The sequence below is a fragment of the Symphalangus syndactylus genome, chromosome 11, assembly GCF_028878055.3.
Source record: "Symphalangus syndactylus isolate Jambi chromosome 11, NHGRI_mSymSyn1-v2.1_pri, whole genome shotgun sequence".
Taxonomy (NCBI): Eukaryota; Metazoa; Chordata; class Mammalia; order Primates; family Hylobatidae; genus Symphalangus; species Symphalangus syndactylus.
In genome coordinates this window covers 84,482,003-84,499,413 of record NC_072433.2, presented here as the reverse complement: position 1 = coordinate 84,499,413, position 17,411 = coordinate 84,482,003, and the positions used below count along the sequence as shown (strand labels likewise).

The following is a 17,411-nucleotide window of genomic DNA, read 5'->3' as shown; positions in this document are numbered from 1 at the left end:
CCCTTTTAAGCCGTTTATCTTCTGACTCCATTATCACAGGCTAATTACATGCAGGGTTAAGTTGATAGCCAGATGATACAGAAGACAGCATCAAGAAAGTCAGGGCTCTAAAGACAAACACACCCACTCGGCTAGAACTCTGCCTTGGGTTGGCCCTATCACACTCTCTCAGAATCATTCCATATGCCATATTGGCACAATGGCTTAAATTGCCCATCCTTACATTCATCCATTGGATCTACCCCCGACTGTGAGTCACCAAAGTCATGCATGCACCATGCTCTTTAGAGCCAAACTCTGTGCCTTGTACATAAACCCTGGTTAGATAGCTGTGGCAGGATCTTGAGCATTCTTATAATGACTGTTTCCAGGGAAGGAAGATGCATTATACAAAGCCACTTTTCACACTTATTTGACCATTTTGACTAAGAAGAACTGATCAGCAAAGCAACCAGAATGACTAATCCTTTATTGGTTGTCTAAAATCATTGGTCCTCAAAAGTCTCTTTTATTTATTTTTATTTTTATTTTTTATTAATTTTGAGACAGAGTCTGGCTCTGTCACCCAGGCTGGAGTGTAGTGGCATGATCTCAGCTCACTGCAAACTCTGCCTCCTAGGTTCAAGGGATTCTCCTCTCTCAGCCTCCCAAGTAGCTGGGATTACAGGGGCCCACTACCGCACCCAGCCAATTTTTGTAATTTTAGTAGAGATGAGGTTTCACCATGTTGGCCAGTCCGGTCTCAAACTCCTGACCTCAAGTGATCCGCCCACCTCGGCCTCCCAAAGTGCTGGCATTACAGGTGTGAGCCACTGCGCCTGGCCTAAAATCTCTTTTAAAGACAGTGCAATGTCATTACCCAGTAGAATGTGAGAAAGATATGTACTTTCTGATTGGATAAATAGGGTACATCAGGCTTCTATTTTATGCAGCTTTTGAGATTGAATGACATCATCTGATCCAATGTGCATGTATTAACCACATATGTGAAATCAGGCATGCTGCTTAAGTATGGTATACTTCATAACTTTTTGTCTTTGTGATTCCCTCTTACACCTTCATTAATTTTTCCCCTCCTTCCTTAAAAAATTACCCTGTGCTTCCAAATATACATAAAATAAGTGTTATTTAAATTTTCCCCTAAAAGGATTTACAGTTCATCGGTTTTAAATTCTAAAGGTGAAAATTAAACAAAAAAGTATGATATCCCTTTTGCATGTTTTGCAGAGTCTCCTGAGAGGTTAACTTTGTAAAACAACCTGAAGGATCATAATTTCCTCAGGAAAATGTTTGGGGTAAGGGGTGGGAATGAAAGAAGAAGAAAAAAAAGCAAACAAAAGAAGAAACACAACCAGCTTTCCAGTTGCTGAAGAGTTAAGCTCTGACCTGGGAGCGTTACCAAAGGAAAGTCCCTCTGCTGGGAACAAAGCAAGACTCCAAGCTGTCTCAGTCCTGCTGTGTGCTGTGGCTACCTTTGAAAGTGTCTACACAAAAGAAAAAGGGGCCCGAGATTCCCACATGTTGTACCCTGTGTGTCCACAAGATTCCATTAGCCTGGGCAAAACTTGGGAAAGGCTGAGTATAGTTATAAACGACTAGACAGCAACTCTGTTTGTCAGTGTCCTGGGGTTCAGCTAAGCCCAGCACAAGACCCAAAGGTACTGCATTTTTAAACTCATTTTGATGAATGGTAAATCAGCATCACACCTCGAGCTTGCCCTTTAAATTGTTTAGGGATCCTTTTCCTGTTGTTCCTCAAGAAAACTAGGAAATAACATTGGTAAAAAACAAGTTGTACATGATTGAATTGCTAAAATACAAAATGCTAATTAACTTTATTTAAAAATATCACCTGCTAGGGATAATTTAACTAAAGGTTATATTAAAATATTACATAACATAAATCCATCTGTTGAGAGGCAGATAATCAATTTAGAAATATGGCGTCTGGGCACAGTGGCTCACGCCTATAATCCCAGCACTTTGGGAGGCCGAGGCGGGTGGATCACCTGCGGTCAGGAGTTCAAGACCAGCCTGACTAACATGGTGAAACACTGTCTCTACTAAAATACAAAAATTAGCTGGGCGTGATGGCAGGCGCCTGTACTCCCAGCTACTGGGGAAGCTGAGGCAGGAGAATCGCTTCAACCCGGGAGGTGGAGGGTGCAGTGAGCTGAGAAAGCACCATTACACACCAGCTGGCCGACAAAAGTGAAGCTCCATCTCAAAAAAAAAAAAGAAAAAGAAAAAAGAAATATGGTAATTATCTTGAAAGCCTCTTAATGATTTATCCTTAAATGGCAGCCTTTCCAATTTGTCTTTGTTTTTTACAAGGGAAATTCTACCCAGCTAGAATATTTCCTACGTAAGTCTTAAAGAAATTTGTTCTTTTTTTCTGTCAAATTTATAATGGATTTTTAAGATCCCTTTTTGTGGACAAATGACTGTCTTCTATGCAGGACTTGTGTCATATTAGGTAATTGAACTGAGCAATGAACTATATTGTTTCTACTTTCCTGAAGCATACACTGTTATGAAAATTAATTTAAAATAAAATTAGCTCCTCATGATAGTTTTTGCTAGGAGCAGGTCTATTGCCTTTAGCATCCATTGGAAAGAGAACAATTGGGACCAAAAAAATCCACGTTTTCAAATTTTGAGACACGTAGCATTTTATCCATTTATTTTCTGGCTATTAGGGAGTTCTGACTTTACCAGTGAATGTTATCAAAAGATCTCTCTCTTTTCTATTCCTGAACTCTGCCCCTATCTTGGAAATAAATAGCACAATGTGTTCAATTAGAGAATCTTCAGGTTGTAGACGATTTCTGGACTATTTAATGCCTTAGTTTCCAATACAGGAACAGTTTGTTTCAAAGATGCAATATGAAAACATATATTCATGCCTTTTCTTTTCTTCCTTTACCTCCTCCAGTCACAAATAATAGCCAACACTCTAGTTACTTACTATGTGTGAAGTTCTTTTCTGAGCATTTCCCATTTTAAGCCTTACAGCACCCCTGTGATGTAGACACTACGTTCCACGGATGAGGAACTGAGGCATGGGGTGGTTAGATATCTTGCAGTGATAGAAACAGGATTCAAACCCAGACAGTCTGGCTTCAGAGAACAGGCTTTTAACTACTAAGGAAACTTCCTGTCTGTTGATAAAAAGTGGAGAGACAAGATTCAGTGCATATTTTATTGTGTAATGAACTCATGCCTGTATCTGAGGACACTTCTATAACAAACCCTGTAATCCACAGAGCATTTAAACTCTCTACATCTCAAACTTTCCCTATGAAAACATAGATCATATATCCTTATTGGCATCCTCATTGTCCAATCTGTGAAAATAAAAATACAATTTTATATATATATATATATACACACACACATGATAAGCCCTGAGTGTTGAGTATAATGCCCTCTGGGTGTCCAATTATTGATGTCCTTCTCTGAAGGGGTTTCATCTCCTTCCAGGCTGCAGAAAGAAGACTCTTTTGCTTACTCATCTCCTACCCACTTCTAGTGGGTTTTTCTGCCCAGGCCCCTCTCAGAGAAATGTTCTACCTTGGGCTCACCCAGATACACAAGAGCAATCACACATTCTCTCTGGGGATCCAGGCCCTTCCTTGTGGCTCCACCTCTTCATGGATGGAGCCACCACAGGCAGCACAGCACCTTTGGCAAGGGCAAAGGACAAGGGACTCTGTTCCTACCCTTCTCTCCTGCTTGGGTAAAGCTGGGACACCAAGGCAATGGGGTTCACGTCCAGTTATTAAAAGAAGCTAAGTCCCCTCACCCTGTCTCTTGTCAAATCATATCCCTTCCTACTGGCACTCTTTCCTATTGCTCCCTACACAGTTTCTCAGTGGGAGTATCATTATTTCTCTCCCTTCACCCATCCCTCCCTCAACCTCATTCCTCTGAGAAGGGTTCAGCTTAGGCCTTTTTCCTACACAAATTTTTCCTGACCTTTCCAGCCCACATTCATCTACTCTTCCCCTTGCATTTATTTAATTATTCTGCCATAAATTTTACATTTTACATGTCATTTTAACATCATCTCTGTTCCACAATTTAGCACTCTAATATTTTGTTCACTAATTACATGATGAATATATTATTTCTCCAGTCAGATTGTAAATCTCCATGGGCAGAGACCCGTCTTGGATTTTTCTATTACTTCATAGCATCAAGGTCAGGGTCAGCACATAGACATGCCAATGCCACACTGCAGGTTAATTATGGTGTTCTGTTCCACTGATCCCATATGGTATTTTTCAATTCCTTCCAACAGAGTGCTTCAGGCAGTCAACATCAATCAATTAGTGTTGGCATCCAAGACAAACAGACTTATTATCCCTGTTCAGGACTTTGCTAAGCACTAGTTCTTGTGAAGATACAACCCAAGTGAGTAGGCAGCCAGCAACCACGTTTCTACCCTGACCACACTTCATCTCTCTCTACCCACTTTGCCATCTCCAGCTGAGACATGGTTGCCACCAACACACCCATGTTGTGTGAACACCGTGGTGGTCTATCCATGAAACCTCCTATTCCAGAATTAAGTCCTGACCACGCTGTGGATCACAGTGACTTCACTTACTTTCTACATGTTCGCTCAATTGCACTAGAGCTGTTTAGACTATGTCGAGGTTTCTTAGATTCCAAATGAATTCAATGACTGCTTCTAGGTGAGCATCCAGCCTGTGCTGGATACCAAGGAGGCTACAGAGAAGAATGAGCCAGAGTTGCTGCCCTCTAGAATCCCAGTGTGCTGTGAGTTAAATAACAGAAAACTGTATTCTGTAAGATGAATTGTTACTACAAGGCATTTCGTTCCTCTGGCCAGAAGGAAGTACAGCCAAGTCTGACTGGATACATTTAGCCAGGAGCACCACATCCATTTTATTAGCATGGTTTAAAGGAGATTAAGTGCTAAGACATAGGGCCGCTCATGGAATAAGAGTTCAGAAAAAGAGGTACACGTGGGTAGGAGCCAGTGAGTAAGACACAATGAAGGAGGTGTCATTTCCCCTGAAGTGTGGGAGTAAACTGGATAGAAGGAAGGGAGGGGAGGGACACAACACTCAAAATAGGAGGGAGAACTTGAACGAAGGTACAGATAACAAATAAGCAACATGTGTTCAGGGAGGTGTAATGAGACTGTCCAGGCTGAATGAAGCCAATCAGGAATTTCTGCTGGAGAGGGTCAAGGGTTAAATAACCAAGGTGTTCCATGTTGCTGGATGTCTTCATCAGTTAACTGGGAAAGCCTCAATGCTCAACTTTATAATAAAAAAAAAGGAAGCTTCAGGAAGGGGAAAATGAAAACCTCACTTACAAGAGACTTGCTTGGGGATCTAATACTACTCTGAAAACTCTGTTGTGTTCAAATTTCAAAATACAGTGAAGAAGAAAGTAGCCACACTCATGTCTATAAACTACATGGCACATTTTCTTGTTATTGAAACACAAAATATTTAAAACTCCTGTAGGGGCCTATCACCGTGTTAGAGAAAGCAATTAGGGGTAGTAGAATGAAATTAAGAAGCTCGATCTGCAAAGTCACTTCAGAGGTACACTACTTTCTTTACTGTCCGCAGTTCTAAGCTGATAGAAATCATAAAAAGGAACTGGATTTCATGCTATTATTAATATCCCTCCTAACACTTCTCTCTCCTTCTACTTCTTACGTCCCTTGCCTCAGCAAGGGATTTGATATTCTGCTTCTTTATTGTAACTTTATCAGTTAAACATCAGTTACCTTGACAAAAGCAACCCCAAAAGATGATTTGCGAAAGTTAAAGGCAGAACCAGAAGTGTTGCTCAGCTCATCCTTAATTCAGCGTCAGCCCAACTGCTACCCCTCTGCTTTCTCCAGAGCTCCAGCTTAGGAGTCACTGCTTCATGTGTCCAGTGTCTAGATTCACTGTATGACTGATTTATCTTGTCCTGGCTGTGGATAAAGTCCCTTCCCTTTAGTGTCCACTGGGAGAGAGTAGAAACTTTTCAAAAAGAACTTTACCAAACTTTTGGAGAAACAATGCAAAGCCATAGATAATGCATTTTCTTCTGTAGCTTCCTGACCCTGAGGTGGAAGGCAGAACCAGGCAGAGACCTGGCCTTGCCAGAAGGCTCATGTCCCTCTACCAGGGAAACCAAGCCCCTCAGCAATCTCTGTCATTGAGTCTTATTTCTCTTGAGGTCCCTCCTTTGTTCTTTGAAAGAAAGGGCTGGAATGAGAGGCTCAGTCACAGCCCCTCCTGAGCCAGTCTGTGGGTATTTACACCATCGCTTAAACCAGAGCAGTTGGCTGAAGACTGATGATAAGGATGTCTGTTTACATGCACATGGACGGCTCATTCCGTATGACAATTCCAAGCTGGAAACATGTCATATGACTTGTTGAAAATGTGCAAATAAAGTCTTTTCTTTCACTTGACTTTGTCAAGAACAAAGGTCAGAAAAATGGCTCACGGAAAAAGGTAAATGAAGTAATTCTTGGGAAGGCTCTCATGCCTACACTACCAACAGCCTCACAAATGCAGCCTATCTTCTATACTTTTGATAACATTCAAATACTTGACTAACATTTATTACGTTTCTACTATGTTCCAGGGGTTGTGGGGAAATGATATGATTCTTTCTCCAATGAGCATTGTCTATATTACAGATAGACAGCATGAAAATGACTTAAGTTCTATTATACTACAGAGTATCTCAGGATAAACCAAGAACATGGACTATAGAGGCAAAACTAGGTGAAAAATCCTAGGTCTAAGACTTAGTAGCTGTGTGATTACACCTTCAACTTCTTTTTTTTTCCTTTGTAGGATGTGGATGATAATACCTATTTCAAGGGGGTGCTGTAAGGATGAAATGGGAAAATGCAAATAATAGGTACATTAGGAGGATAGGAGTGGTCACTTCTTCCTACAGCAAGGCCTCTCAAATTTTAACATGCACCAGTTTTTTTTTAATCTTGTTAAGAAGCAGATTATATTTCAGAAGTCCTAGGGTGGAGCCTGAGATCCTGCATTTTTAACAAGTTCCCAAGTGATATCCATGATGTTTCTTGGGGGTGGGGCGTGCACTTTCATTAGCAAGGGCTTTGAGATTATTTTGTTTTTGTTTTTTAGAAACTGATCTGGAAGCACGTCTTGAAAAATAGTAGGTACCATTCGAGAAGACAATAGTCAGTGGAAAGAAGGGCATTCCAGGAGGATGAATGGAAGTACTGGCTTTTGAGAAGCATAAGAAGTATAGGAGTGAGCAACCTGAAGGGTGAACTTGGGGAGAGGAGGTTAGGACAAGAGAGAATAGTGAGACATAGGGTCTTCTATGCCTTGCCAAGGAGTTATTCATTCCATAGTTAATAAGGGACCCACAGAAGGACTTGAAGATGTGAGTGATTTGATCAGCTATGAGATTCAGTGATATTACCCTGAAAACAGTGGGAGTATAGGTTGGATGGGAGGCTGGTTGGAGTCAGGAGGATATTGTGGTATGCTTGATGAGATACAGTGAGCATGAACCAATGCAGTAATGGCAGTATAGACTGAAAGAAACTGATGCTGATGGGAGACATCAGGATATGAAACTGACAAAACTTGGGCATTTATTAGATATTGAAAGAGGAAATTAAGTTTAAGGTTTATGCCCAGTTTCTGATTTAGGTAACTAGGTAGATGATAACAGCACTTTTTTTTGTAACTCAGGAGAAAGAAAAGTAATTCAGGAGGAAGAGAAGAGTTTATGAAAAAGAAAATGAGTTGAGTTTGAAAATATGTTGAGTTTTTGCAACATCCAAATGGCAGTGTCTGATAACAAAATTGGAGATGCAGGAGAATAGTTTGGGAGCTGTCTGTGTATATTATGGTGGGTTCTGTCATTCAAGGAGAATAGCTGGAAGAGAACCAAGAAGAGACAAGACAAGATTTCCATGTTAGCCAACATGAGTAGTGAGCAGAGGAAGAGAAATTCACAAAAGACACCAAAGAGAAATGATTAGGAAGAGATGCAGACTGAGGAGGAAAAGCCTAGGAAACAAGGTTTCTAGAAGCAAGTTATCAGCTTTGTCAAACACAGCTAAGAAGTCAAGTAAACAAGGATTGAAAACCAGGAATTGGTACTATTTGTAGGAATTTCAGTGGAATAATGTAGAGGAAAGCCTACATTACTTGCAGTGGGTTAAAAATAAATGGAACATAAGGAAGCAGAGATAGTCAATGTGGAATATTCTTTCTAGCAGTTTGGCTATATTGGGAGCATTTTAATAACTAGTAGCCAGACAGAGTTCCAAGATTGAGTGTTTCATTTAATTGATTGATTGTTTCATTCATTTAATAGTTGTTTTGAGCATACTTTTGGCTGCTGGGAAAGAGTGAATAAGGAGGGAACTTTTAAAAATAGGCCATGGGAGTGACTAAGAGACCAATTTCCAGGAAAAGCAGCACAAATTCATTTGAGACTGTAGGAAATAAGGTGGAGCTGAGCATTTGTGCAGATGGGTCCCTAGACATAGGGATGGATATTGCACACTTGGTAGCTCAAGTTAATTCTGTAACATGGAAGGCAGGATCATTGGCTGGGCACTGAAGGTGCAACTGCACCTAGAGATTAACTACGTATTGATTGACGCCTATTCTCAAACTTGGGTGATTTTCTTCAGCAGCTCTTGACCCTCTGCTCGTATTTTCTTTGAAATTGTCCACAAACCTTGTTGATGCTACCCCCAAAATAAAGAAGCGTGTGTTTCATAAATAGAGCATTTTCTGATATACCAATCGTTGGAATTCCAAACGGCAAGCTGGCCTTCTTCCCTCTGCACTTCATTTGTCTGGTTTTCGAGTTGACAAGAACAGATAGAGATAGAAAGATGGATTGTGTGTCTGTATGTATATATATTGCACTCTTGGCGGGTGATGACATCTATGGGATCATCAGAGAAATCTTACAAAATTGCAGAATGAAAAATTTGAAAACTGCAACTTTTATTCACATAGAAATCTGACTTAGTGCATACCTTCAAACTCTTTAATCCCAAGAGCTTTACATGCCAAAATTCTTGTGTTCATTTTCCCTAGATTATCATGCATTTTACCTAGATTATCGTGGGTCCTCAACTTCCTACTCCACTTCTCAGCTAAACACCAGTCAACAACTGACTGACAAAGTAGGAGGCTAATAGTCCTTGTTGACAAGAAAAGCAACAGGCTACTGGCATTAGTTACAGTCTTCAATCTTTAGGACATCTCTGCTGACTTCTGGAGGTCAACTGCAAGCAGAGACTCAAGTCAGCTAGCTCATAGATATTTGTTTCCTCAGGGGTGGGAGGGAAAGGAGAGTAGGGGACAGAAAAATAGTTTAGAAAATAAAAGTTCTAATTCTATTTTCAGTTACATCAACTAGTAGAAAATATTATTTCAGGCTGGGTGCGGTGGCTCACGCCTGTAATCTCAGCACTTTGGGAGGCTGAGACGGGAGGATCACAAAGTCAGGAGATAGAGACCATCCTGGCTAACAGTGAAACCTTGTCTCTACTGAAAATACAAAAAAATTAGCCAGGCATAGTGGCAGGCACCTGTAGTCCCAGCTACTTGGGAGGCTGAGGCAGGAGAATGGCGTGAACCAGGGAGGCAGAGCTTGCAGTGAGCTGAGATCATGCTACTGCACTCCAGCCTGGGCAACTGAGCAAGACTCCATCTCAAAAAAAAAAAAAAAAAAAAGAAAAGAAAGAATATTATTTCAAACATTTTCAAAAATTTAAAAGGCTCTGTAATGACCAATTCTCAACTTGACCATTCAATATGTATTTTATTGATTAATTCAAGTATCCCCTCACTACTCTTAACATTTTCCCAATTTCTTTCCCAAATCACTTCTTAAATTACTAAACACTGCAGTTTTTAAATATACACAGGCAACCAGTTCCTTAGGAGTTGCCAGAATTTGCCTGAACTATACACCATGAAGTTGATCAGTGACCTATATAGGAGGTGCAGACACCCAGTGCTCTAGTAAACAGCTTAGAAAGCGGCTATACAATGATTTTGCCTCCAGATCACACTCTGAGATACTCCAGACTCTCTGAAAAATGTCACTGTCCAGAATTTTAAAGCAGATCCAAGAATATATTCAGGATAATGGCAAAGGGCATAGATGCCATGTTACACAAAACGTTTGAAAGAGCAAAATTTAATCTAGAACTTGAAAAAACATGAGTGTTGTCTGTTTAGTGTACTTTTCATATGCAAGTGAGAGATGCCACTTGAAAATGGCTTAAGGAAAAAGCAGATGGGTTGGTTAGATAATTTCAAGTCCAATCAAGGATCCTGGATTATGGGCATAGCTGGAACCAGGAGCTCAAACTATGTCATCAAAACTTAGCCTTCCTCCATCTCTTTACTGAACCATTCTCTGGGCTTTCTTCTCAGCCAGATTTTCTTCTTGCTCGGGCAGCACCATGCTTACCTCCTACCGCTCCAGAAACCCCACTGACAAAAGGAAAGTTTCAACATTTTCAACACATTCATTGTCCCTAAATGGCTTGGTTATGGCCAAATTCCCACCTGCACCCCTAGAGACTACATGATTCTTCAGGGAAAATATCGGTGCTATTTCCACAAACAGGGAAGTGAATGCCAGGCAAGCAAAACAACAGATGTCCTATACTGCTTTCAAACAAGTAGTGGGCTCCCATGTGGATAAGGAAATAAACTTTTTGAGGCCTCAGAAATGAGAAGTAGACCCTCTGCATGAACCTTACAAGAAAGCAGATTTCAGTTCACTCCTACAAGGACCTTTTCACAGAACCATTAGCAGTTGAAATAGGCTGCCTCAGGTTGTGGCAAGTACTAGTTCCTTCCACATGTTCAGGTACAGGCCAGCTGGGCAGCTGTCAGGAATGCTGGCAAGGAATTCCTGCATTAGGCAGGGCTTTGCCTACATGACCTATAAGGTCACTTTTGACTCTACGATTCTATTATCCTTGTTAATTTCTACAATTTAATTTGCAGTACAGGATAAACAAACCAACCTAATTTGATCTGGAACTTCTGCAGGCTATCACAGGTCATTTAATCTAAAACATATGGCTCTAGCCATTACTATGTTTTCTGAAATACTCGAACAGACCTTGTCCTTAACAAGGTCTTCATGTTATTAGTTTCACTCATGGATTTTTCCAGCCTCCTGCTTATTCCACAACTGCCTTTCATTCTCGTTTAGACTGGGGTGGAAGGAGCATGAAAGAGTTCCCTTCTTTCTGATTTTCTCTTCTTAAATCTTTGCAGGCTTAAGAATCTATGAGAAATGATAAAGAGGACCACAGATAATCACAACTCTGGATAAAGTCTATTAAGACAAATGTTCAAAGCAGAATGAGATTTTTAATTTTTATATTAAAAATTAATTTATAGAGTAAATTTGAAATACTGCTATATTGTTTTAATTAGGGCACCAAAACCACTTCTTGAGCCTTACTCATTAAGAAATATACACATTTGCATTTGTAAATAACAGGTTTAATTTGTATATTTTAGCATACTTTAAATATATTTAAATAAAGTATATTCTTTCACAGCTAAAAGCCCCCCCACCCCACTATCCACATACCCAGCTCTACTTAAACTGGAACTGTCATGCTACAGAATCCAGCTTGCAAATAAAATTTTGGTTTTGCACCAGATTATGTCCATCCTTAATAACTGATGGTGTGTTGTCTTTTTCAGTGAACGTTGTGTCAATGTTACAGGAATTTTGGGAAAGCAAGCAGCAGCAGAGGGCTGCATTCCCAAGTGAAGGTGTGGTGGTCTATGAGTCACTGCCAGCTCCTGGGCCTCCCTTTGTGAGTTACGTGACCCTCCCAGGGGGAAGCTGTTTTGGCAACTTTCAGGTAAGAAGTAGCCATTAATTTGTCAGTGAAAGTTCATTGGGTTAAAATAAAGTAAACCTTTTTGTAAACTGGTAACATTACAAATTTTCTTGGAAATAGTGAACAAAGTTGTACCATATCCTATGAATGAAAACAACAGGAAAGGAATTTCTAAATTTGCCAATATCCTTTATAAATACCCTTTTAATTGAGTAAATTATCCCTCAATTTTCAATAACTGGCAAAGATGTTTTATTTCTTGCTTATGGATACCACGAAACTCATAAGTAGTCAAGTTTCTCTCTTAGTTTGTCAACTAAAAAGCCCAAAGGAAAATTTTCAGGTAATTTTTTTGTAGTGTAAGTCTAGAGAACTTCATATCATATAATTTTTAAGACTAACGTCATACCTGATACTATTTATATTTTTACCTTTACTCTCCCTTTGAACTTATTAAGTCACTCATTTACTGTATCCTGTTACCAGGTGTATCTGTTTTACATGGCTTCAAATCCTTCATTGAGTGAGGGAAGGGTATAATTTAATAAACAGACCTACAAACCTATGCTGCCTCAGGGAAGTCAAAGAAGGATTCACAGGAAATATAAATGTGAACTGAGGCATTCAGTTGATGATGTCTTGGCCAATGGGAAAAGGGAAAATGACATTCTTAGCATAGGGAACCACAGCATTTTCAGAATTAGGAAAGCATAAGGGTTAATGTGTGTGGCAAGGAACGGTTGGGAGAGGACAGGTAGGCACTCACATCAAACCATAAGGGATCTTCATACTTTGCAAAGCAGTACAGGTTTTATTCTATATAAAATCAGAACCTTTGAAGGATTCTGAGCAGAAGAGTGATGTATTCAAATGTACTTCAGAAAGATTACTCGGGTCACAGCGTAAAGATACTTTGGATTTAAACGATTTAAATGGCTGAGAGGCTGAAAGTGATGAGTGCCCATGGAGACGAGCTGCAAACACAGTATGTTCAGGAGCTAAAGGTGAAGGGACTTCATTAGGAGTGAAAGTTGGGATGATACTTTCATACCTAATGAAGTCCATTCACCTTCACCTTTACCAGTGGTCAGCCCTGGCTTTGGCCACTGGGTGGGAAACACAGGAGGAAGTGGAGCGGGTATGTGAAAGGTGAGGACGAGGAAACTATGAAGTGCCTGGAAGCCAAACAGAGAAGAGCAATCGCCCTCCCCTATCCAAAAAAAAAAAAAGTAAGACCTGAAGCTCAAGAAAGAGATATGTGTTGAACTTCTGCATTTCTAAGCTGAAGCCACAGCTACAGGTACCACTGCCAAGTGAGAATGTGTGGTGTGAGAAGATGATCAAGGAATGCTCTTAGGAACAGTTTCAGCGGGGGAAATAAAAGGAGAAAGATTTCTCTAAAAAGCCCAGAGATTGCCCAGAAAGAGACAAAGAACCAGAAGTGGGGATTTATGGAAACCGAGAGATGTGACATTTTGAGACTGAGGATGAAGTGAGCAGCGGTCAGCCACAGGACAGATGTCCAATGAGATGTTTCCACTGATTGTGATGAATGTGAAATCCTTATTAACCTTCCGAAAAGTAATGTCAATGGAGAAAATGGGATACAAATTAGATTACAGTAGATTACAGTTGCTAGAGTAAAATAGGGGTTTAGAAGTAGAGACAGCGTCTTTCCGCAAGGATTTAGAGGGCTCCTTCCTACTCTTGTGGTCAGCACTGCTTGTGAAAATAGGAGCACGTTGCCTATTGTCCAGTGGGGAGCTGGAGACAAAACACATTCTGGTGAAACTGGCATCAGTGGCTTCCAGACATCTAAGCCATAATTAAAGCTGGGAAGGACAACTAAAACTGAGCCACTGAATATTCAGACAGTTCTCAAATAGCCTGCAAAGATGGGCCAGAATCAACAAGATGAACTCTTAGAATATAAAATAAAAGTTAAAAAAGTCTCAAGATTGAATCAAGATGGAGTGGACTTAGCACATTCTTCAAACTCTTTTCTAGTCTGAAATTCCCTAAAATGTCAAAGACATGTTTTAAAATAAGTAAATTCACAATAGTGCTAGGCAAGAAGAAAGGGTGCCATTGGAAGAGATGAACTTTGAAGCAACTCTGGGAGATGAGAGTAGAATCAAATTATTAGGGGCAAAGATGCCACCGTCTAAATATATATAGGAGAAATGTACTGTGAAAGTAAAGAAGAGCTAGAGAAACTCCAGGTTCACATGAATGAATGCAAAGAGCAGGAGGCAGTCCTGGGGTAATTTTAAGGCTAATCAAAAACTGCTTTCAAAACTTCCGACCCATCCAGCCAGTGAGGTGTTGCCTTCCCCACTCCGAACAGTAGTCAGCAGTGTGTTTTTACCTCTGGTGAATGAAAGTGAATTGACTGACGAGGATGATTTGAATGTGGGTATGGAAGCCTCAGAACAGAGCTTGATGTAACCCTAGACACCAAAGACACGGATGAGAGGCAGCAAAGGGGAAAGAAAGGCAGCCACTGAGGAAGAGGCTCTCCAACCCACATGTGCCTGCAGGTCCATTATTGAGCATCCTAAGGTGAAGTCTGCCTGTCAACACACCCCATTCAATACGAAGCACCCAGCTGTCCTCTCATTCAGGGGAGCCCCTCTAGGGAAACAGACATTCTCAAGCATAGAGGAAGGTTTTGTCAGCCATCTAAACTAATGTACTTGTTTGTCCATCTATGTCAATGAACTTAAGATCACCAAACATTTGAGGAAAACCAAATGCACAAAAGACCAAAGGCAAGCAAACAAAAGAACAAAACAATTCAAGCAGCACAGAATGTCAAAGAGTATTACAGTTAATATCCTCAGAAAATTTTGAAAGGATATTTCTCTCTAAAACAGCTATTAAAAGGGAGCAAGCAGGGAGCAAGAAAATGAAATATGTTTGCCAAATTAGAACAATAAGGATAAAGAATTAAGAGGAGCAAATAGAGGAGCAGACATAGCCAAATTAGTAAGGAATAACTAAGTAAAGTCTTCTAGAACTTAGAGCAAAAAGACAGAGATGGAAGACAGTACAGGAGACATGCAGATAAATTTTGCAGGTAAACATCAATTTAGTAGGAGCTCTAGAAAGAGACAAAGGAAATAGAGGGGAGGAAATAAATAACAGAGGCAATTTTCTTTGAGTTAAAGAAAAGCATAGGTTGTCAAATTGAAATGGCCCACCATATTCCATGCAGAATCATAACAAAAGAAAAGCACAGCTCTGTGGTTATGCGGGACTTAGAAACAGTATTCTGCTTAAAGGTAGACAAGGGACTTTTTTGATACTGCATATGTACACTATCTGTTTTTAAAATTAGATTGAACATATACGTAGCTTTAGGGAAACTTCAGGGGGCATTAGCTCCCTGAAATGGGACAAAAACTGGCAAACTTGGTTAACGAAATCAAAAACTGTTTCTTTGAAAAGACAAATAAGAAAGACAGATCTTTGGCATTTCTGATTAAGGAAAACAGACACACCACACTAAGCATTAAAGAGAGAATATAATCATAGGAGTGTAATATAAGAACACTATATAAATCATTATTCATTGAAACATGAAAACTTAGATGATATGGACTACTTTCTGGGAACTCTTTACAATCTTTGCAACTCTTATATAAGCATAGCATTTCAAAATAAAAAGTAAAAAGGGGGGCTTCAATGGCTCCCTATTATTTTCTTATTAAAGCATACATTCCTTACTCTGGCAATAAAGATTCTACAGCTGGTCCAACTTTCCCTTCCAGTTTTATCTCCCCGATTTCCTCTTCTGACACTTGATGCTTCTACCTAACTGTTCCTCATGCATGTCTTGACCTCTCCTAACCATTCCCATACTCACATTGAGATCTACTTAGGAAATGCTATTGCCACCTTCTTTTCACGTCTAAACCCTGACCATCTTCCAGGACTCCACAAAAATTTTTCAGAGAAAATAAAAAGTTTTCTCTGATTCTCCCTGATGGAACTCCCTACCTCATGTGATTTCCCAAAGCAGTGTTCTCTGTTTCTCTACTAGACTTAATGTTTTCTACCGTATGCTCCAGTTACCTATGTGCATGTTCTTTCCCTTTACTGAAATGTAAGTTCCAGGGATGGGGTGTGTATCCTTATGTTCCCCATGACCTCAAGCACTGTGTTTCGCATACAGTGCATAAAGTGCCTAATAAATTGTGTTAAGTGAATAGCCAAATGAATGAATAACAAATCCGAAGAATAAATGAAGTCAATGTTTGTCCATTCTTGTATGTAACCAATAGTCAGCTAAGATCATTCATCTAAGTCTGCAAGATAGTGGGCTAGGAAGGAAAAGTCAGTAACAGTAAAATCAGCTTATATTATTTTGTTCGTATCTGTGGTTAAAGTTTTGAAAATGGATGAATTTAAAAGTATTGATTAAAAATACCTTATGATTCTCTTGGATTTAATTTATGCATAGCAACTTTTTCCCCACCCGACTCTTAGGACCATAAATAACCAAGATTTGGCAGTACTCACACCCAGGCATGCATTATATTTGTTCATACATTCATTATACTCTATCTAGAATATAATGCATTTGACAGATTGGTGAATGGATCTAGAAGATATGAGTGTAAGAAATTCTAGTGTTATTGTTTTTGTTTTTGTTTTTGCTACCCGAAGAAGCACAAATTTTCCTATCATCTCATAAATTTTGACCCAAAATGATAGCACTTCCCTTAGGTAATAAATTCAACATCCTCCTGTGGTCTTAACAAAAAAAAAAAAAAAAGAAAGAAAGAAATAGCAAACAAAATGAAAAACTGAAAACTTCAGCAGGGAGGCCTCTTGGTGATTTCTCTGATCATTTTAGGGTCCCCTTTTCCTTATGTTTAAATCATCATATTTTAAGGCTCTCAGGAGGACTGTTAACATCTTTGCTTAAAAAGATCCAGAATTTCCTGAATCAAGTATGTTTTGAAAATGTGTTTGGGTGGTTGGCTGCCAAATCTGGCTCCTTCACCCATTTGGCCCTCCAAAATATGACTTGAGAAGGAAAACCAGGGGTGAAAAATGAAAGAACATTTCTCCTAAAGCAATGTGCTTACGCTTTTCTTTGTCAGTTCAGAAACCATCTTAAATGCTATTTTCACCATATAACATTTCATCATGTTTTTGCCAGCAGTTGGACTATAAGAGCCTACATGCTCATTCCTGCAATGCCTTTCACATAATCAAATGTCACCCCTGTGCATTACAAATCATTTCACGATGGATTATTAATGCCAAGACCATGTGCTGAAACATGGAGAAACCATTATGCCAGCAGTAGCCTTCTTACTGAGCCATGGACGTCACCACCAATGGTGCCAAGTAATTGAAAATACTTGAAGTGGAGTATGGGACCGGATTGTGGGACTAATCCCTCTGGTTTCAGGCAGTTTCATGAAAGCTGTAAGAGATTATGCTCATTCATTCTTTAGGAAAGTAGTATTCAGACTGAACTTTAGTTTTCTGATTAATCAAAGGAAAGCAGTCC

The 17,411-nt window shown here is 39.7% G+C and overlaps 1 protein-coding gene across 1 annotated transcript in view; it reads left to right on the top strand.

Annotated features, from left to right (window-relative positions):
* LIX1 (limb and CNS expressed 1) overlaps window positions 1-17,411 on the top strand; it is a 51,753-nt gene that overhangs the window by 6,439 nt on the left and 27,903 nt on the right. Inside the window, exon 2 of the mRNA XM_055298212.2 lies at window positions 11,742-11,905. Within this exon, the coding sequence (XP_055154187.1) occupies window positions 11,742-11,905 (164 nt within the window). The remainder of the gene's footprint in view (window positions 1-11,741; window positions 11,906-17,411) is intronic.